Source organism: Eleutherodactylus coqui, chromosome 2 (assembly GCF_035609145.1).
Source record: "Eleutherodactylus coqui strain aEleCoq1 chromosome 2, aEleCoq1.hap1, whole genome shotgun sequence".
Classification (NCBI taxonomy): domain Eukaryota; kingdom Metazoa; phylum Chordata; class Amphibia; order Anura; family Eleutherodactylidae; genus Eleutherodactylus; species Eleutherodactylus coqui.
The window spans coordinates 27,284,500-27,306,902 of NC_089838.1; the positions used below are offsets into that span (position 1 = coordinate 27,284,500).

The 22,403-nt window shown below is 45.4% G+C and overlaps 1 protein-coding gene across 6 annotated transcripts in view; it reads right to left on the bottom strand.

Moving 5' to 3' along the window:
- The window catches only part of CALD1 (caldesmon 1), a 166,086-nt gene that overhangs the window by 43,077 nt on the left and 100,606 nt on the right, over nucleotides 1–22,403 (bottom strand). The window contains exon 1 of one of the 6 annotated variants that reach the window (XM_066590515.1): nucleotides 14,791–14,993. The exons of the other annotated variants lie outside the window; for them this stretch is intronic. Coding sequence (XP_066446612.1) covers nucleotides 14,791–14,837 — 47 coding nt within the window. The 5' untranslated portion in view covers nucleotides 14,838–14,993. Of the gene's footprint in view, nucleotides 1–14,790; nucleotides 14,994–22,403 lie in introns of those variants that run through there. 6 annotated transcript variants of the gene reach the window in all.

Below are 22,403 nucleotides of genomic sequence, written 5' to 3' on the forward strand. Positions count from 1 at the left end.
ACAGAACTCCTCTTTTCTTTGACATGCATTGAATTGACTATGATGGCGGCACTGCAGGAAGTTGAGTGCTTCTTGTTCCGCTGCCCAAAGACTTCTCTCTCATGCAGGCAGTGCGATGATGTCATTGTGCTGTCTACGTCATTCTGCGCGATCCTGGCCAGAAGTGCTCAAAGCAAAGAATGGCAAAGAACGTGGGAGAGTGATGGAGGTGAGCAAGATTATTATTTTATTGCTGGGGCACAGCAGGGCCTTCCTAATTATTCACGGGTGCACCGTGGGGGCCTATAAATGACTCAGGGGGTGCACCGGTGCCTATAAATTACTAAGGTGGACAGATCCAGGCCTATAAATTAGTATGAAGCCAGAGCAGAGTCTGTAAATTATTAAGGGCGGCCACTGTGACTTTGTCACCCACCCTTTGTCACGTAAATCTGGAATTGGCCACGATTGCCCTTTTATAACCCACTGATTTTAGGGTTTGTAGCCCTTTAAATGATTGCATAGAGTGGCTTCCCAACAGAAGCTGAAGATTAAGAAAGTACATTCCTTATCCTTTAATACGAAAATTAGCGAGTGACAGCAATGGAATACTATGCATGGTGCATGCTGATTGGAAGGCGGCAGAGAGGAATTCCATCACTTATATATTATTATTTGCATTGTGTGATATCATAAGTGTCATCACGCACAGAAAACAGTAATTAAGATTCTTCTGTCATCTTGTAAGATTAAACCCACGCCCACGGAGAGCGTTCAAGATGTTACGTCTGGCCAGAATCATGTTTTTGGCATGTAAAATAGCATTAACGTGTTTGTATCTGTGTCTCCTGTCTGCTTCTTGAAGAACCCACGTAAAGACAATTTTCTATTAGTTCAATGCTTAAAGAAGCAGTAAAACTACAGTAGAACCAGTACTTGCAAAACTTCAGCTCTGTAAGACAAGCTGTTAACAGGATAAGAGTGGAACTGAAATTCGGCCATGGCATTTGAAAGCACACAGGTCCACTTGCTGTGTGGCCAATGTGAAATATGTTGGTACGATTATGGGTTATGGTTGATCGAGGTGCTGCATCACTGGGACTTTTAAGTGTCCTAGTTATATAGTACTAGTAGTCAAGGCAGTGCTAGAATCCAGTCCTCAATACATACATCCTTACCCCCCTGCCAAAAAAAAGATATAAAATAATATTGGCTTACATAAAATGCGTCAGCTCTTTGTACGTTAGTATACCTTTAAATAACACAATCACCAAATCACAATCAGATGCTAGTTTTATACAGTGATAGAGATTATAGTGCAGTTACTTCCAGTGATTCTCTAATTGGAGTGGTTCTTTTTCCCTTTTCTTCTTTACCTGGCCCAGACCACTATGATAAATTCTTCCAGCTACAACTCCTCTCTGCCCACCCTACCTTGCGCCTACCTCCAATGTCCCCTTCAGCGCTACAGTTTCTGCCTCAAAGAATACTAGTGCCACCCACAAAGTAATAGTACCCCCATTTGTATGCCCTAGAAGTTAACAATACCTCTTTGCGCCCAACGAAATGACGAAATGTAATATTTCCCTCTTCGCGCCTTCACATAACATACTCATGCTTACCACGCTGCTCTGTGCACTGTACAACAGTGTGTTGCACTGATTATCTCTCCCCTCTCTAGTTCATTCTCTGAAAAGAACTCTCCAAAATCCTACTGGATATCTTCAATGAGAATTACTATACTCACCCAGCCAACCAGTATCCTGCTCTGAGGGGCAAGAACCCCAAAACAGTCAGTCCAGAAAGGGGTTGCTCATCCTTTTGGAGGATTTTGTGGTTTAGCTGACCGGAGCTAATTTGCATACGTTTTCCCAAAGAGCACTGCCTGAAAATAAAAGTCTCCTCAATAAGAAAAAGTACCCTCTGAACCACATATTAGATAATGTAATTGAGTGATCAGGTAGCAGGGATTGTTCAAGATTCTCTGTCCAATTGTTCCAGTGCAGAGCAAAGGACATTCAAGTGGATAATGCGAAACCTTTTAATAATTTAGGACTGTCCAATGGTCTCTAGAAAACTACATTTTGCAATAGACATAGGTCTAATTCCTACATCAACATGCACGTTCAAGTGGAGCACAAGCATAAGCGTCTTACGTACACCTCTGGCGTCAATGGGGCAAGAGCTACGTCTGAAAACCAAAGCTGCTCATAGATGCAGACAATGAATTTTAATTTGAATATTAACATTAGCATGCCGGCTATTTGTATGCCGGTAAGAGGCTTCGATATACATTTGGCGCCTCTTATCAATTCCGCAGACAAAAGAGTCAGAGGGAAAAAAATTCCATCCTACCGGATATTGGAGAGTCTACTAGTCCTATGGCTAGAATAGGTTGAGATCAAGTGGCGCTTAGCTGTAATACCAAAGATGGCCCATTGATAAGAGTGGTGCCACTTGTGAGACCCCTTTAAGAATGCAGGACTTGGGGTAATCAGCTGACTGTCTCAAGTCCCACTTTCGGCACCCCCAGTATATAGCTGATTTTGCCAGGAGAAGTAGCGTCCAGCTTGACATTTCACTGTAGGGAAAATGAAGTATTACACGTTGGCCATTCACATGAATGGCTGTGCAGATGGCAGAAGGTCCGCCAGGATGGGCGCTGCTCATGTGGGGCAGAACATCATTCTGGAACATAGAGGGGTCCCAAGTAAGGGACCTCTCTCTGTGACGTTCTTATACCTTAAGATCGCAAATTAACAAGGGATGCCATATTGGGACAACCCCTTTAACTCTTGATATATTTTAGAGCAGGGGTCCCCAACTCCAGTCCTCAGGGACCACCAACAGGTCATGTTTTCAGGATATCCTATGGTAAGAACACCTGTGGCAATGTCTGAGGCACCAACAATAAATTCATCACCTGTGCAAGACTGAGGAGATCCTGAAAACATGACCTGTTGGTGGTCCGTGAGGACTGGAGTTGGGGACCCCTGTTGTAGAGCATCTCTAAATTTCACAAACTCATGTAGCAATGGCTATACAAGAACATCCAAATAACAAGCCCTTATTCTGCCTCTGCCCATTCTGTTTTAGCCACATGCTTATTTGCTATGACCCAGTGCCATCCCCTGATTTCTAACCATCTCACATTAAATCTCCTGCAAGTTACTCACAAGGTCTCTGAGAAACTGCTGCTTTCACCTGAAAGGGCTCCCCTCCCAGCATGCACCATCCCTGAGATCTCCGTTGGGCTCCGAGTTGTGAAAATAAACACTTGCAACAAAAGTGCATTGTTTCCCTTCGCTGTGCGGCTTTCGGGACATTTCTGTTTTTCTTTTTGCTGGAATATAACTTTATGCCAGGCTGCATTCTCACCTAAGTAACACTGACGGATTGCTATGAGATCCCTTGAATACTATGCTGTTTCCCTTTTTTCATTTAATTGCATCCAAAATTCTTTGTTGATTCCTTAATATATCTCCATTTTTCTGATACAGCACTCCAAATCCCCTGCATACATAGTAAAATTCTGGCTACCTGCGGCCACCACTAGGGGGAGCTAATATGGAATTATACAGACATTATTGAACTCACATCTGTATTCAGTGAGCTCCTCTAGTGAAGGCCGCTATGACAGCACCAGAGCGAACAAGTGAAGCAGATCAGTGCAGCTTCTTCCCCATCATGGCCCCACAGTGGTCACAAGCTCAACCTGTATCCTAGGTAAGCCACTGGCAAATTTATTGGCTGTCACTCAGCATTTTTTGGATACCTAAGAAATGGTTTAATACAGAAAAGAGGGATTTGCTGCAGTGGGCACTTGTTCTCTATTTGCCCATTGAGCTGCAATTCTCAGATATGCACAACTAAAAAAGTCACAAAAACTTGCATAAGATAAAGGTATGGGTGACAATCACAGGTAACAGATTGACTTCATAGTAAAAATGGAAACTCATCTTTTTCTCTAAGTGCAGAAAGTTGAAGCGACCCTACACTTTAAACCTGAGCCCTTGTATTTAATTAACGGATTAGGTACACTGTGAAGTTTCCTCTGAATTCCAAAGCCTTATCTGCTGAACTCTGAACGCATACCAATGCAGCGACCACAAAAATGAATGAAGAAAAAAAAAATCACCTAAAAATACGTCCGGAACAGCAATAATACATATGATACTATTTTACTTGTTTTTGGGAAAGCCAACCAATAGCCAATCATGGCTGACATTGGTAACGGGCGACACATATGGCTGCAAAGGGTGCCAGCCTCAGCTTTTAGAGGGCACCAGGCAGATGTAAGATGGAGGGCGATTGTCCCCCTTAGACCCACATGGCCATATGATTTTCTTTTTCCGTGTGGCATTGTCTTGTGGAGCTACATGGCTCCTCCTGGCTCTGTCTTCTCCCCTCTGAATTTTCGAGTTGCCACTGTCAGCCTATCATTGCACTCGCAACACAATTGCTTCGTTCAGCTACTTTCTCTTATGTGCTTGGTTCTGGGGCTGTATTTATGTTATGCTTTTGGTATTGTATTCATGTACTGAGCTTAATTTTTGCAGTATTTATTTACTGAGCTTGGTTCTGGTGCTGTATTTTTGTACAAAGCTTGGTTCTGATTCTATATGTTATGAGCTTGGTTCTGGTACAGTATTTATTCACTGAACTGTTCTAGTGTGGGTATCAGACATGTTAGCTTTACATGCAGTCACCCTATGTTCTGTCTCTGCCACCCATTCACCCTGCAATACATGGTTTGTGCCCTGTTGCCAGCCTGTATACTTACCACCATCACTCGCCGGGCACAGCAGCACTAGGTCGGGCATCAACAAGCATCAGGGTATAGTACTGCGATGTTTACACAACAGCCTGATGCTAGACTGGTTTGGAGACTGAATATTATTTTTTTGTCTGACATGGAGTCCTAAATTAATAATGGTATAAAGGGGTCTGAATATATTTAAAGGGTGTGGTCTGGGGTCTGAATTAAGTTAAGGATCTGGGTTCTGATCTAAGGTAGGCTGAATAGCAATATGTTTAGAAGGTACAAAACTATGTAAAGTAATTACCACAATTGAGGACAGAATATGGTTGCAAATGGATCTGGATTAGCTGGGGTTTGGGCAGAAAAGTGGCAAATGAGGTTTAACAGTGATAAATGTAAGGTTCTGCACATGGGCAGAGAATTCATGTCACCATTACACACTAAATGGGAAACCACTGGGAAACACTGACATGGAAAAGAACTTGGGGATTTTAGTTAACTGCAAACTTAACTGGAGCAACCAGTGTCAGGCAGCTGCTGCCAAAGCAAATAGGATCACGGGTGCATCAAAAGAGGGCACGTGACAGAGCATTGTTCTTCCTCTTTACAAGTCACTGATCAGATCACACGTGGAATTCTGTGTACAGTTACAACTAAAAGTAATTAACGAAATGGGCGGGCTACAATACCCAGAGAGGTTATTAAAATTGGGGTTATTCACTTTAGACAAAAAGACGGCTGAGGGGGCGACCTAATAACTATGTATAAATATATTAGGGCACAATACAGAGATCTCTCCCATCATCTGTTTATACCCAGGACTGCAACTGTAATAGGGGGGCTCCCTCTGCATCTAGAAGAAAGAAGGTTTCTACACCAACATAGAAGGGGGTTCTTTACTGTAAGAGCAGTGAGACTATGGAACTCCCTGCCCGAGGATGTGGTGATTGCGAACTCAATAAAAGAGCTCAAAAGGGGCCTGGACGCCTTTCCACTGATAGAGAGCGCCGGTGGCTTATTTCTGTCACTGTTCCTGGCGGCGTCTGCGTCTACAGCCCTACCTGTAGCAGCGCTGCAGTGAGTGTTAGCAGCGCGGCACCGGCGGCAGTGTCCCCAGCAGCTTCTCCCTGTCAGTGTTCCAGCTGTGACTGTCCCCGGCAGCGGCCTCCCGACAGCGCTGCATAGTTTCTGCCCTCCCCTTTGCGGGGCCCAAGTGAGTGTCCTCGGTGGCTGCACGTATTAGTGCTCACCGCTCTGGCCCACAGCACAGCTTTCTGTTCTTCGCCGGTCCACCAGTCAGTGCTCCCCGACGCAGCAGCGCTGCACACTGCACGGCGACCGCTCTCCACTTGCTCCACGGCCTCGTCCGCTGACCACCAGCGCTCATAAGTCCCGAGCGTGGCCTGTACCCTTCCTCCACGGCGCCCAGTGGCGGCTACATGACCTTTGAGGTTACAATGCAGGACAGCCACTCCCAATTTGCCATGGACTACTTACTGCTCAAGGGCTCTCCCAGGTTGACATCTCTGGGGTATGCTGCTAATTTGCTGCTTTCTGTACAACTAGAATACAGGCAGACTACCTGTCAGTCCAATACATACATCTAACCTAAGGCTGGTACTGCAGCAAATATGGTTGACTTGTTCACCCTGCTTCCCCGTGAACACCATGACAAAAAATGCCCGTCGTGGGTAAGCTTCAATTTGCACCATGGCAGGCATTTTTGGAATAGTGATTGTCTATTTGACCATCTGAATAAGCTTGTTGCCTAACCTTTCCGGATTCGGAGGAACTATTCCAGATTTTGGTGGCCTAACACAGGCTGCGCTGGGCTGTCCCTGCCAGAGACATCAAGGCTGACAGCTCCTCTTCTGTTTTGTGTGTAGAGGGATGGCCATCAGTCTTGAGGACGTTGCCGGGAGAGCCTGGCATGGCCCGCCCCTTTGACTTGAAAGCTCCGAGTCAAACGTCTAAGAGTTCAAGAGGGGCCTGGATGCCTTTCTTGTTATAATCATTAATAGCTTCGGAAGGGTCGGTGATCTGGAGATTATTCTGACTACTAGATTGGAGTCAGGAAGGAATTTTTGGCTTCTACCTCATTGGGTTTTTTTTTTTGCCTTCCTCTGGATCAACATTGAGGGATATTAGGCTGAACTGGATGGACGTACGTCTTTTTTCAGCCTAACATACTATGTTAGTGTTCTTTCTGAAACGTTGGACTACTTTAGAATTAAACATACATGGGCCGAATGTGCCTATCTGTCCTTGGTTCATGTTGCTTGTGGTTTGGGCAGCATGAACCCGGTGACAGGTTGACTTAAAAGAAAAAAGTTACAAAATGAAATGCAAAAGCACATGTACCGGACAATGGCCTAAAAAAAGTGTGACGATCTACAGCATCCAAAAGGGCCAAACTGAAAAACTTTTCAGATACCCACTGCCAAAAATTATCTGGTGCCACACGGAAATCAATTTCCCACAGGGTTTATCTGTTACTTCATAGCAGCAATGAAGCTGTTAACCTACTATGGTAGAGGCTGAAGCGGGGTCATACTACCCGGACAGTGCCCTATTATCCTATTATAATTAGATTACCAAAGCACACAGAACATTCACGCTACATAAAAGTCTAAAGCCGAAAAACTAATCACGAAAATAATTATAACATAATGGGGCCATTAACAGAAAAAAAATGCTTCACAGTAAAAGTGGTGCAAGAAATGGGCGTCTAATATATGTAGAAAAACGTTTAGAGATTATTTCGCTTTCTCTCACACACCCTCACCATAGTTTTAAAAATGGCACAAGTTTGAGGTTCATTATACATATATACTGTGATTCTGTTCCAGGGCAAAGCGTAGAACACAGAAGATGCAGGAGTTCTAGTGTCCTACTTAAAGGGGTTTTCCAGGGAAATAGTGGATAATACTTTGTCTCACTTTCAGATGTCCTCTTTCCATGAGCTTCATCTGGGTGCATTGGAGGGCGGGAAGTAGGGGCGTAGCTAAAGGCTCACGCAAAAGTTTATCTTGGGTCCCCCAACTTCTCTTAACCCCTTAACACAGAGGCTTAACTTAAAGCTCCTGGGCCCTAATGCAAAACCTGTAACAGGGTCCCCAACTATAATGCTTTATACATAGTACTCGGCCCCCATATATGGAGAAGAGAGGCCTAATGGGCCCCCTAAGGCTCCTGGGCCTGGGGGCAACCGCATCCCCTATAGTTACACCAGTGGTGGGAAGCCATTCCCTGAGCACTTGTTTCCCCTGGTCACAGCCAACTGTTAAAGATGGCTCGGAGATTTGTGGCTCCGTTGACATCGAGGAGCCATTGCAAAGCATGGAGCATGTGGTTGCAGTCTGCTGGTAATGTTTTCCCTATGGAGGATTCAAAGCATCCATATTTGTCTCACTTGCGGGAGACGGGGGCATCGGCATCCATAGTTAGCAAGGGTTTGACTGGGTTTGCGTTCATGCTCAAATGATGAAGTGTCACGGATGTGACAAAGAAGTTTGTTGAGTGATAGGTCCTTAAGGAATGTAGGAAAGATCGGGTTAAGGCTACCTACACACGGCCGAGCGCAATATCGGGACGAGTTTCTTGGTCAGGTATCATGCTCGCCAACGTGTGTTTTCACACCGATACGTGGCGTTTTTCTGGCAAAGATGCCTCCCATCCCTTCTGTAAAGTAATCGCCCTCCGGCGCAGCTTTCACGTACGTTAGAAGATCGGCAAGTGTTTCCCATTGCTTCCAATCGGGAACCTCGCATCACACTCACACAAAACGATTTTCAAAAGAATGGGGTTCATATTCACAAGAGATTTGTGAGTCTGCAACACACAAATATTGCGCCAGATTCTCGGCCGTGTGAAACCAGCCTAAGGGCTTAGTCATGCAGGCGCATCGGCACCCGTACATGGGCGCCGATGCGCCCGTGTGACTGAGCCCTTACTGCGGGAAGAAGACGGCCATACTTCAAGACGGACGACTCCCCGCAGCGCTGAAGAAAGAACACATGACCGGCAATAAAGCCGGTCACATGTTCTTTCTTCCGGCGCTGCAGAGAGACGTCCATCCGGAAGTGTGTCCGTCTTCTACCTGCAGTAACACGGGCGCTGATGTGCCCGTGTGACTAAGCCCTAACAGTGATAAGAGGCGCCCACTGTCGTTCCACTTTTACAAAGTATTTTGGGTGTATTGCATGAGGTGTGTAGGGATGCGTATGAAACGCTTTTGTTTACATTGGCCTTTTTGATCGCTTTTCTTTGCAGCCCTCCGAGTGGTGAGTTGGTGGCTCCTAGTTGCATAGGCCGAGGCGGTTTGTCATTCTCTGAGGTGTTGGTTACAGGGGATGTTCTAAAGATCTGTATATGGAAGTCCAAAACTACTAGGGATGGGAAAGGTTATTGGTTGTCTGTCTGGGTTTCGGGTGGCGCTGGTTGTCTGATAATTTGTTAGTATGCAGGCAATTAGCTCAAAAGTTTTTGTACATGCCAATGGCTCTTTATGAACAGGTTTTCAATTTTAGGCAGTTTTTAAGTGTTGTTTGGTCAAAAACCGGAAAAAAACCGTCAATGGAAACCGTCCGTCACGCGATACTTACACTGTGAGCACAGCGGAAGTATTGCTTGATTATGCGTCACCGCCCACCCCAGGCCGTATCATTGCCCACTGCCGGTGTGTCATGCGCTGTACTGCGCATGCGCACTGGCTCGTGAGATGGGACTTGCACGGCAGATCCGAGAGGTGAGTATCAGGGTCTTTGGGGGGCGCTGTGTCGGACTCCGCTGTGATATTCCGCTGGCGGATTCTGCCACGGCTATGGAGGTGTACCCTGCACCAATGGTGCACTGAGCCCACAAGACATGTGTACTCAAGAAAAATACACAAACACAAGACATGCATAAACACACACTTACTACTGCAAACAATGCATTACACACTAACAACGACAGTGTCCCCATATAAAAAGCAAAAGAGTGCAATATTAGGGCCCGATTCACACGACTGCATTTGCACGCATTACACAGTGCATAGAACCAATTTTCCTGTGCATTACGGTTGCGCAAAAAACAGCATGCTCATGTTCCCCAAAAGTCCCCATAGAAGTCAATGCAGATGCATAAATGCACGCACAATATGCTAGGAGATGCGTGAAACACTGCGTAATCGCATAGGAAAAAGAACACATCTGAAACTCTTTAGACTGACTAGTCATTTCAGTCACTGTGCATTTTTTTGCCAAAGCGTAAATGTACATGCTTTGCGCACAGAAAAAGTACAGTAAAATACGCCGATACGCACTCGTGCGTATGTCAATATGCATCCACTTCTATGAAACTGGTTAAAAAGAGTACCGTATTGACATCCTGGCTCTTCATAGTCGATATGGGGCACCACTGCCATGGCTACCGCCCACCCAGCCGGACACTACGGGAAGAGCCGAGCATTTAGCGCAGCGCTGTTTCTGTAGCTCTCAGTGAGATTTACGGAAAGAGCGCTGCACTAAGCGCTCGGCTCTTTCCAACAAATGCTGAGAACACAGTAAGTTTTCTCGGCCATGAAAAGCCAAAATGGAAAGTCCACTTTAATATCACTAGAGTGCCCCCATAACAGTGCTAGGAAGAGTGTGCCGCTGTAACCGCGCCAAACTCACGAACAGCTGAAGCGGATTGACCAATGTATCTATTTCAAGTAACAACTTTCCAATACAAAATATTATGACGTAATGGACAACAACTGGTTGGGCAATATCAGATCCGCCGCATTCACACACCAATTACACCATTCCGTAGCGACTGCGGTCGCAGCGCCGCTCTTCCTGCCCCACCTATAGCGCTGTAATTATGGGAGACCCTGATCTGTCCTGGTTTCTGGATAATCATCTATCAGATTGTAGGTTCCTCTACCAGAGACTAATAGTGAAGGGTTCCGATGCCAAGTGCCCTGCAATTATCTGAGAGGCTGTAATGCTAAATACCTACACTCAACTCGTGACCTAGAGATGGAGGGACGACTGCCGTTAACCCTCACAACCGTCCTCAGTAACCGAGATCCAGTCCAGGAAGCTGAAATACAAGGAGCTGTTTGAGGATGCCCATGTATCAGCACTGCGTAAACAATACAGACTGGTGCCCGCATGACTGGCTGCAGCTACGTGCAACCTGTGCGGTCGCACATGGTGCCAGCCACCAGCTTGAGTACGGGGGGGACAAGGTGGATATAGGCTGGGGCGATCACTCCCTTAGGTCTGCTTGAGCAGAAGATCTTCTTCTTCCGTGGTGCAGTGTCTTGTGGAGCTACATCAATCCTCCAGCTCTGTCTTCTCCCCTGTCATGTTCTGAGGCACTGCTGTTAGGCTACAGTACAGCTGCTTGATTCTGTTACTGTATTTAGGTTATAAACTTGATTCTGGGTGTGTATTTATGTTATGAGCTTGGTTCTGGTGCTGTATTTATGTTATGAGCTTGGTTCTGGTGCTGTATTTATTTACTGAGCTGTTCTGGTGTGGGTTTATGCCTATCTTGCCGATTTTTGCACAGGCAGAATACCGGCAGACTGCTTAGCAGTGCAATATATATAGTCTTTTCTTATGGTTGTGGTGGGAATTCTTCACGGACTACAAGCTACCCGAAGGCCAGCACTGGGTGCTTGCATTTTGCCCGCATCTCAATTGTAGAGAGCCATTCTGTTAATGCCATTACATTAGAACACTCACACTTAAAGGGGTTTTCCGGGGAAATACTACTGATGACCCATCCTCAGGACAGGTCATCCATAGTTGATCAGCTCGGGTCGGTCGCTCGAGGCCCCGACAAATCAACTGATTTGGCGCATGCTGTCGGCACCGCAAATACACAGAGGTCGGAGAGGAAGCAGCGGAAGTCTCTGCTCTGACCTCTGTGTAGTGGCCGGCGCTTGTAACTGCAGGCGCGGCTGTCATTGAAATCAACGCACGCTGTGCCTGCAGTTACAAGTGCTGGCCACTACACATAGGTCGGTGCAGAGGCTTCCGCTGCTTCCTCTCCGACCTCTGTGTCTTTTCGGCACTGACAGCATGCGCCTGTTCAGCTGATTGGTCGGGGTATTGATGACTTTAATATGGTCATCAATATTTGATCCACTGATGATAAACCCTAATAATCGGATATTTCAGACGAATGCCATTTCATAGCGGCTGGTATAGCAGCCCAATTGCATTTGCGTGAATGAGACAGATCTGCATATAGGCCACCAAACGAATGTCTGTGGGGTCACTGGCTTGAGATGAGGCCCAGCTGGTCTAAGGGGGTTCCTGGATGACAGACCCCACTGATCAAACATTGACGACTACTCCTGAGGGCAGGTAATCAGTATGCTGTATCGAAATATAATGCACATTGTGATGAAATGATACTGGTGGATTGTCACCCACCTTTAAATGTGTCAAGTTGCGACCTTTCTGGTCTAGAAAAAGCTGAGTGGATTTAGGCAGATGTGTATTTCCTGCCTTCCTGACCTCATCAATTGCCTTTCCCACCTGTACCAGAGGGGCCCATGATCCCATGTGCTCCTTTTGGGACCAGCAAGGAAACCCTTTGTTGTAGTGATAACAAAATGATCCATTTGTATGGGATCCCATTGTCTCCCTGCCCCTCCAATACGCATCCCTCAGACTTGCTGACTGTGATTTCCCTTCACTGTGATGGGACAAAGAAAAATTAATAACAGGGATTATAGGTCATTCGAAGGTCCCTGCTCAACTGCAATTAGATTTTCGAAACTGCAAGTGTACCATGGACGCAATACATTAACTCCCTTCCGCTGTTGTGTGACCTCTGGAACCCATAGAATCTGTAAAGCTGATCATCTGTTGCATATCATGTTGGGTATCTATAAGTAGGTACATTTATGATATGAAACATGGGGGCCATAGCTTCCCTATTGGAGTGCATTCTAGGGAAATATGGCCAAAATGTTAAATTGGGTTTCCATCTGGAAGATCTGCGCATCTACTTTGGCAGTCTCCAGTGATGTCATGGGGAGGACAGCAAAGGTGGGACCCCAAATGACTTCAAAACTAAAGGGGGATCCCCTCCCCAAATTGTCAGACCCAAGAGTTACATCTAAATGCCAGCCTGTCCCCTGTTCTGCGCGCTCCTCGCCCCAGGACTATTGGAAACTATTTCATAGACTGGTATTTTCTATTATTTTATTCCTTTTCATTTTCATACGGTTTTGCGTATTTGTAGCTCTTTACCCTTCTGTAAATATATCATTTTTTATATTTTTGTCTTTTTAGAATAAAGCTTTACATTTTATCTAGTCGTCCTTGAATGCTTTAAGCGATCCATAACCCCAAAGGGCGCTAATCGTGGGTGGGCTGGTGGAAGCCGGGTTGGCTAACCTACTGGATAGAAACGGTCAGCGGTGGCAGCGGGGTGTGTTGGGGCGTGCCAGGCCGTGCAGGGTGTGATTTGGGCTCCATCATCCATGAGTGGAAGGATCCTGGGAGCTCAAAATAAGTCGACCCTGTGGTCTGCCCCTGGATGCCGTATGTTATGGGTTGGTGACTTTCGGATGCGTAAACTTTGTTACCGCCATACAAACCATGTTCTAATTCCACAAAACGCTACAATGAAGAACACCACAGCAGTAGAACCCATCCCACCTATCAACATCTATTTCATACATTACCGAAAACTCTCTAAAGCCTTGTTCACAAGGAGCTGATTTTCCGCACGGAACGTCTACCGCATTTACAGTAGCAGCGATGAGATTAGCAAAATCTTGTCCACACGCTGTGGAAAAAAATCTGCGCTAAATCAGTGCAGAAATCGCCTAGCGGTGCGGAATTTAAATCCACAGCATGTCAATTATAGCGAAGGATTTGGTGGAGAAAACATATATTTCAGCCATAGACTTCAATGGGGAGGCCGAAATTGACAGCAAATCCGTAACAATAGCCGCAGATTTGGGGAGCAGATTCTCTGTATGGTAAATATGCAGATAAACAGACGCAAAATACACGACGAATCAGCAACAGTAGCAGCGTTTTTTGAAAAAAAGCAGATTTTACCCACAGTAACGCTGCAAATATTCACATGAACATACCCGCCTGTCGGTTTTCACACGGCCGAGAAAAATGCGCAAGATTTGTGCGTTGCGAATAACACATATCTGAATACCCCAATACAAATCAATGGGGTGTATGCTGTCCGTATGAAACGCCTAAAACTGCACACATAATACAGACCGTACAAACGCCTGTGTGAATGAGCCCTAAGCAGAAATCTGCTCTCAATTTCCATATAGCCCATACAGATGTAGCAGAGCTGATAATGTCATGAATTCGTTAGAGTAATAGCTCTAAAGAAAGATGATGCAGTCCTATGTAAAAGCAAAGTTAACACATCTTCTTATACCACTCCATTTTGCTGATTGACCAACTTAACTCTGCTACATCTGTACCCATCAAATCGCACATAACATACCTTTCACCAAAAGCTGCCATTGAAAACAGAAGTGGAAACCGTCACAATGATCAAGTCTCTACATTACAGGAAAGTCCCCTAGAATCGGCAAAAGTATAACTATCATCCACTTCAATATCCAGATACAGCAGAGCTGAAATTGTCATGGGCTGCGCCAGAATAAAAGTTTTTAGACACCATAATGGAGGCCTATGTGAAATCATAGACAACACATTGTAATATCCCAATTTTGACTAAACTCTACTACAGCTGTACTCGTAAGGGAGAAGCAAGACAATGCCTATTATATATATATATATATATATGTAGCAGAGCTGATCCCGTCACTGGTTGCATCAGAACAATAACTTCTAAGATAATGCGGTCCTTTCCAAGAAAAAAAAAATTATTGTCCTATCTCAATGTGTTGCGCCACTTGACCAACTCAGCTCTGCTACCTCTGTACTCGTAGAGTAGAACCTCGTTGATCCACAGCAGCCCCCCAATAAGTTGCAAACGAACTTTTACAAAAAGTCTCTGAGCTGTAACAATGCCCAGGTTGGAGCCAGAACAGTTGCAGAAAGTTAATAACTCACTTGGAAAGGGCGGAGAGGCTGTGCCTGCTGTAGGATCTGCTGATCATTTCTGCTTGTGCAAGTCACTGACTCTCTTCCAAAAGGCTCATTAAGAACAATGCAAGATGGGTTGAGACAATGTCATATTCCTTCCAAGAGCTGCAACTTTGTTGGATGCTGTGCACACCTAGGCATTCGCCTTGCCCATCAGCCTGTGACGAAAGCGCCTGCCAAGCTTGACCCACCACTTTAATCACATGATCTCATATGTGAATACACCCCCCTCTTTTTTTTTTTGTTACCGTAATCACTGTAGTAGATGCTCTCTACTCTTTGTCTTCTATTTTTCACAGATCCCCCCCCCCCCCTATCCGCCACCCCCACCCCCCTGATAATACAGGAATGTGTACGCCAAGCTTACATCAGCTGAGAAAAATTGCACTAAATATTTTCAGGTCTGTTATCTGCAAAGCAGAAATTCGGAATTCTTCATATGAAGCGACTTCTATACCGAACATCTTTAGCCAATTTAAATAGTTTACCTACAAGCCTCTGATAATTTATGTAAATGTTCCCGAATCTCTGCACAGCTTGTTTGGCAACTAACTACAATCCGGTTTATGTGACTGGGAATGAGAATTCATTTTTAGTATTTTCGACACTGGACTGCTAAAATAGTTTATTGGCCATTGTGGCATAATACCGGCATGCAGTTGGCATCCTTCTATGTATCTCATTAAAAGGTTGGCCACTTTTGGAATTCCCTTTTCATTTGAAGGTAGTTTAACTGTAAGATGATCAGTAGGTATCCCGCTGCTGAAGATCCCAGTAATCAGCTGTAATAAGCAGGAGAGATCTGCTAGCCAGTGTTCAATTTCCCTACACTGCCCCCACTGGAGAAACGAAGCATTACATGGTTCTCATTGGAAGCAGCAGGCCTCTGCAAACATAGCAGTCACGACAGCACACCGCCAGTATAGGTTCCCTCGGTAAGGGATTTTACAGCCATAGCTGATGCAGCATTCGAATGCCCCAGCACGGAAGACCCTGCAGGACACCGAGCGTCACTCGCCGCAACGGTGTTCACCGGCTCCACACCCAGCGGAGATGACAGAGGAAATGATGGGAGGGAGGCTGCCACCCCCATGAGATCTAGCACTCCTAGGAACTGAGGAGTTGTCTATGAGAGCAAACCTCCACAATCATACCCTGCTTCCTGCAGTGGGGTCATAGGTATTTAGCACCTCATCTGCTACCTGTTCCTCTTCTTCACACAGTCCAGCTACTCGCTCTTTGACTTCCATGTTCATTCAATATGGCAGACAACACATCTCTCCCAATCTCCACAGCAAACCGGACAGTCCCCATGAGTATAGTAGCGCCGGCAGGGATACGGGCTCTCACATTAAAACTAGACCAACTAAAGAGGACATGGAGGCTTATATCTCTAGGTTGGAGAACTCATATGAAATGAAACTAGCCTCTGTCTGTACTGAGGTATATCAAGTAGACACGAGTGTCACTACTTTAGAGACTTCCCTGGCCGACCTAACCGCCCGAGTGGCTGCACAGAAGTCTGATATCTTCCCATACCTCAAATGCCGTTTCTGGCGGATTCCCTGGATAATGTGTAAAATATGGGAAAGAGAAATAATAATGGAATACATGGCACCCCCGAAGGTGTGGGGCAAGAAAACCTTGAGGAAATGCTCTGTCATATCTTCAATCCTATCTTGGGAATCCCCAGGATTCTCCTCTGGAGCGGGATTGCGATCATCGTTTCCTCGGCGCCAGGTCTGATGATGTGGATCCCCCTCGAGACATCATCTGCCAAGTTCATCAGTATCAAGTGAAGGAGACCATAATGAAAAAAGTATGGGAGCACTGCCTTATATATCATCAGGGTAAATGCATACAGCTACTCTCCAACCTATTCCGTATTACTCTTCAGAAAAGTAAAGCCCCCTGCCCCTTTCTGGATACCTTGCGCCAACACAATCTATCATATAGCTGGGGATTCCCCTTTTGTCTGAAGGTCTGTCATGTGGGCCATTTACATGTTCTTCGCAACCCAGGAGATCTTCCTTACACTTATGTCAGCTCCAGGTATTCCTGCAATGACAATCCAAGATTGGCCTTCTTACCCTACAGCACCTTCTGAGGGGCGCCCCTTTACCCTCAGAGGGTTAGCCAACATTGAGGAAGAGGAGACAAGACTGGGCGAAGAAAAGACTCAGGCTTACTCAGCTCCCCATCAGCCTAAAGCATTTTTCATTCCCTCTTAAAAGGTCCTCAAAAACTCTTGGTCCACTTCACAAAGTCTTCTAGTTAACTTACCCCCTCAGGTTCTTCAGCACATAAAGTATACACCCATACATACCCCCTCACATGTTTTAGTTCTCTAACATTTCTATATTAGTAGACTTTCTGGCTGCACAGCAACTCATCATCCTTCAAATATGTTCCATGAACAGAATGGAGTCATACAAACTATGCATATCAAGGGTGGGATTTGAACTCTACTGCTAACGTAGGGGCATGCTTCGGATATATGAGTTTAAGTCTATTCAGGACACAAGTCATGCTTGTTTGATGGGCGGGAGGTGGGGTTAAAAATTGTTTCTCTGTAGGTATACCTACAATATTTCTGCTCTCTTGGGCTTAGCTTTATCTTATTTATGGTGGGAGGCTTCTCTGATAGAGAGCCCATTACCCACTCAGGACTCTGAGTCCTTTGTAATTGGGCATGGGTTTAGTTTTTTCTCTCACGATTTTCATTCTCTCGCTTTATCTATCTTTGCTGCGCTTGTTCTAACTCTTTCCTAGCTGTTTTCATTCTTTCCCTTCCTCATCTCTCCCTGCTACTCCTTTCACCCCTTTTTTTTTTCCTCTTCCCTTATGGCGCCTCTAAATTTCGGTTCATTCAATAAACATTGACTTCATATCCCACTAAAATGTCCCCAAGTCCTATTTCCTATGCATAAACAGGGGGTTCAGGTGTTGCTCTTCCATATTGGGGTATGTCCTACGAGATCCCTTTAATCTTACTTTAAATCCCAATATTAATACCTCAACAGGTCGAAGCACTGTCCCATCCAGACAAAGTTGGTCTCTGCTACAAACACTCCAGTTGGTGGATGTATGGCGTCTTTTGCACCCACAGGATAGAGACTCCTTAGCCGCATCAATTTTTTTTTCTGCTTGGCCACCATGCACCTCCTTGGCATCCTATTGGGGATATGGTGTGGTCAGATCATACACCAATATTTTCAGCCCTTTGTTCGGGAGACCAAATGGTTCGCCAGTGGACATGGCAGTTCAATTATAATCTAAAGAATGCTGCATATGTGGCTGAGATAAAGGAACATGTCCATCTTTTAATGACGATTCACATTTAAGATAGGGCATCCCTGCCTAGTGGGAGGCACTGAAGTGCATATTCAGGGGCGTAATAAATAAAAATGGCACATGGCATTTAAAATACTTAGTCTTCTCCAACAGATGCATGCTTTGGAAACCTCCCATTAACAGACACCATCGCCAGCCAAGTTAGCAGGTTTAGTCCGGGACATAAATAATCTGAAATTCAGGCTAGACCAAAAATTTTAGCATTTTAGTGCTCAATGCAAGTGCTTTTACTATGAATATTCTAACTAAACAAGCAGGACCCTGTCTCATCTGATACATCCACGGGCTGCACATACCCATATCCTTTGATTAATCCTACATAGATCCTTCGAGGTGTTTCAAATTTATTACTCCCAGCTGTACAATTTTAGGGGACAATTTGCGGATATGATTCCATCTACTCTGCAGAAGTGCATCTCTGAGTCTGTAGCGGATATTGCTCTGCCGACTCTTAATACCGACTCTAGGTAGGACTGATCTCACAGAGGAGGAGATCGAGACGGACATTAAATCTACTCAGGCTGGATAAAGCCCAGGGACAGATAGCTTTACACCTGTTTTTTACTAATTATTTCAGGGGCAATTTATTCCCCTCTTGGCTAGGGTTCTTTCAGCAATTTCTCCAGAGTCCCCCTTCTTGCGGCAATCCCTGGAGGCACATATCAGCGTCTTGCCCAAACCAGATAAAGATGATAAACATTGAGGTGAAACATTTTTCCAATAGGTTAGCCCCCTCTCTTCCCTCCATTGTATACACAGATCAAGTAGACTTTATTAAGTATAGAGAAGGCAGAGGAGTTATCATAAAAACACTGCTTTTAACATGCAGGGCCTGGAAAAAGTCTGTACCCTTATGTCGGTTATCTGTAGATGCAAAAAAAAGCTTTCAATAGGGTCCACTGGGGATTCCTGTCGAAGACCCTCAAGCAATTTGAGTTGGGTCCTAAATTTTTAGCTAGAGTCTCCTCCCCTTACACATGTTCTATAGCCAGGATCACGGTAAATGGAACGTTGTACCCTTCCATACCCATACGAAACAGCACCCGGCAGGGCTGTCCCCTTTTACCACTAGTTTATGTGTTGGTGATGGAGCACCTTGTGGTGCCAATTGGGAACAACCCTACTATTCATGGCCTAGAGGCAGTGAGGAACCACTAAAAGACAGCCCTTCGAGTTGATGATCTCCTTCTATTTCTCATCCCATATCACATTGCCTTCCCTTTTGCAGGTGTTTGAGCGATATGGTCATTGATCCAACTTGAGTAAACTACTCAAAAACTGAAGCCCTAAACATATCACTCCCGTCAGCAGAGATCAAGCACATTTTGAAGCATTTCCGCTTCAGATAGCAGCATGAGACCATACAATATTTGGAAGTGTTCATTCCCACAGACCTGTCCAAACTATTCCCTTTGAATTACCAGGCTCTGAAAGACATCTCGTGGTTTGGGCGGATAAATGCTCTAAAAATGGATGTGTTGCCTAAATATCTATATATCTTTCAGACTGTCCCAACTATACCACCCGCATTGCTTTTAGATACTACGTTCGGCTTTGATCAAATTTGTTTGAGGATGCCTGAGGCCACAGTTGGGAATCTATGCTTTCTCTTACCCTAAGACAAACGGAGAAATTGGTTTGCCAAGTTTCAGTGTTTATCATGAAGCCGCAGTTTTAACACATCTACTTGATTGGCACTTTCACCATGCTGTTACCATGCAGGGCGGCGCAGGGTCCCGCGGTCAGTGCGCGCCACCCCGGCGTCGGCTCCGGCGTCCTGGAGCCCTGACGTCGGGGCCCTCCCGGCGACGTGGAACGGCTGGTGTGCGGCGGCTTGGGCGTGTCAGTCCATAGGGCGCCGCCCGCACTCCTCCACCTCTCTTGTGCAGTAGTGGGGGAGCTGGCTCCTCCCGCTCTCCGCCCCGGGGCGGAGTCTTTCGTTTATAAGGCTGGTAGTGACCTGAGCTCACTGCCAGTTATTGGTTCTGCTTGCATCTAGTCAGTCTGTCTGCAGCTAGCCTCAGCCAGTCCCTAGTTGTCTGTCAGCTTGCTTCTAGTTGCCTGTTGCGCAGTCTGTTTTCTGTTGGTCATTTCCACCTGCCTCCTCTGTCGGCACTCTGTCCCCCATCAGGTAGTTTTCATCTTGTCAGTCGCCAGGTCCCTAGCCAGTGCAGGGACCGCCGTCCAGTTGTCCGCCTGGGGTTAGCCAGGGCCGAGGCAAGTAAGCAGGGACAGTGGGGTGCGGGAAGATCAGGGCACCCCACCTGGCGCTCGGGGGGTCAGAGTGCCGTAACACATGCCCATAACCAATGGGTATTCCTAGAACCGGTGGTCTGCTCGATTCTCTTAAACCTCCATGTGACCCGGTTTAGATCCTCTCCCTAAACTATTTATTGAAATGGATGCTCAAGTTCTGGAGTTTGAAGATATGAACGCAGATCCTATCTAGAGAGGATAGCTGCCTCACTATTTATCAAGCCAGCGTTTCCACCAGGTAAAGCCCAAGAATGCTTTTTGGGCCCAGCACGTTCTTCTGTTCTTCAAGAACTAAAAGAAAGATTTAACGAGCCTGACCTTTCTTGGTTGGAATATTGCCAATTATGCTCTTTCCTTATCACTTGTGGGGAAAGATGGTCTTTTTGGTCTGCTCTTTCACCCTTTGAGAAACAGTTTTCCCTACGGTCCCCTTCAACACATACAATGTCCCTGATATATGGCTTGTTCACTTGAGGGACCGACGCAACAGATCCTAGTTTCATGCGGGCTGGGAACAGGAATTGTGAGTTGTGGTCTTGCAAAAGGATTGGCAAAAGGCATTTATTTTTACACACAAATTATCTACAGACTGTGCCGCTCAGGAAAAAACTGATGAAGTGGTATAGATACCCAACTTGTCTCCACATTATGTACCCCTCGATCTCGGGCACCATGATACATGTTTGGCGGAGTTGTGACATGATAAAGCCTTTTTGGGCAAAGTGTTTTCCATATATGATTTAATCAGCTGGGAAAAGGTGGACAAAACTGGTCAAAAGTAGTCAAATTGCTCTTCTTTCCATTCTACCCAGCTCACAGAAAAAGAGCTTGCTCTGCTATTGCCTGGGCACTACTAGAGCTGTCATTCTGAATGGCAGTAGAAGATGACCCACCTATGTCACATGGAGGAATTGTACGCAGAGCAAACATGAATAGACTTCAAATCTTCCATGGAGTTCCAGAATGTTCTCAGATGTCTCCCCTTCTGGGCTATTTGGTGGCACCTGATCCCCAATGGTAGGGGGCCTTATTTTGATCTTTGCACCTTCACCCTTTATCTCTTAGTCCAGGGGGGTCAAACTTATTTTCACCAAGGGCCAAATCAGCCTTATGGTTACCTTCAAAGATTGTAATTGCATAGTAATGGCTCATTGAAATAAGCGTATTTGCGCAGCATATTATGCACCCAATTTTTTAACGTGTAATACGCAGTGAATATAACCCATTGATTTCAATGGGTTAGTTCACATGAGCGAATTTTTTAACGTGATGCGTAATTACGTGTAAAGATATGCAGCATGACTTATTTTGGTGCATATTACGCACTGCAATAGGCCACTGAAGTGAATGGGCGGGCCAAATACATAGTATATATGTAGGAAACCTGCATATTCACTAAACATCTTCATCATTTCAGACACTGATTGTGATATTAAATGTCTTTGTGGCAGCAAAGGGGTTTAGGCTTGATATGAAGTGACCCAACCCCTATGGAATCTGGTGGGTCCATTCTCTGTCTACTAATCTAGCTCTGTCTGTTAGACCCTCTAGATAAAATAATCATCTCTATAGTTTGTTATGTTCACATGTAAACGAGTAAAGGGAAAATTGGCCTGGTTACACAAGATTTTCAACTGGTGCGGGGGTGGGGATTGTGTATGTGTGTTAAAAAGGTTGTCGTGACCACTAATGGAGACCGGCAGAACCATAGAAGAATGTTCTAAATTCCCATAATAAACAAGCGAAGGCAGCTCCACCACAGTCATCAAACTTGTCATTCAAACGCAAGTCTTGAAAGTACACAAAGGTCGGAGATTTGTATAGAGAACATAGAAAACGATACAATGTGGTCAAGCTCGACTGAAGGATTGAAGATACTCTATTGAAAGCCTAGTGGTTTTTATTTCATTCACAATGATTAAAAACAAATGGAAAAACGTAGATATGCGATTTAGTGCGACTGGACAGTG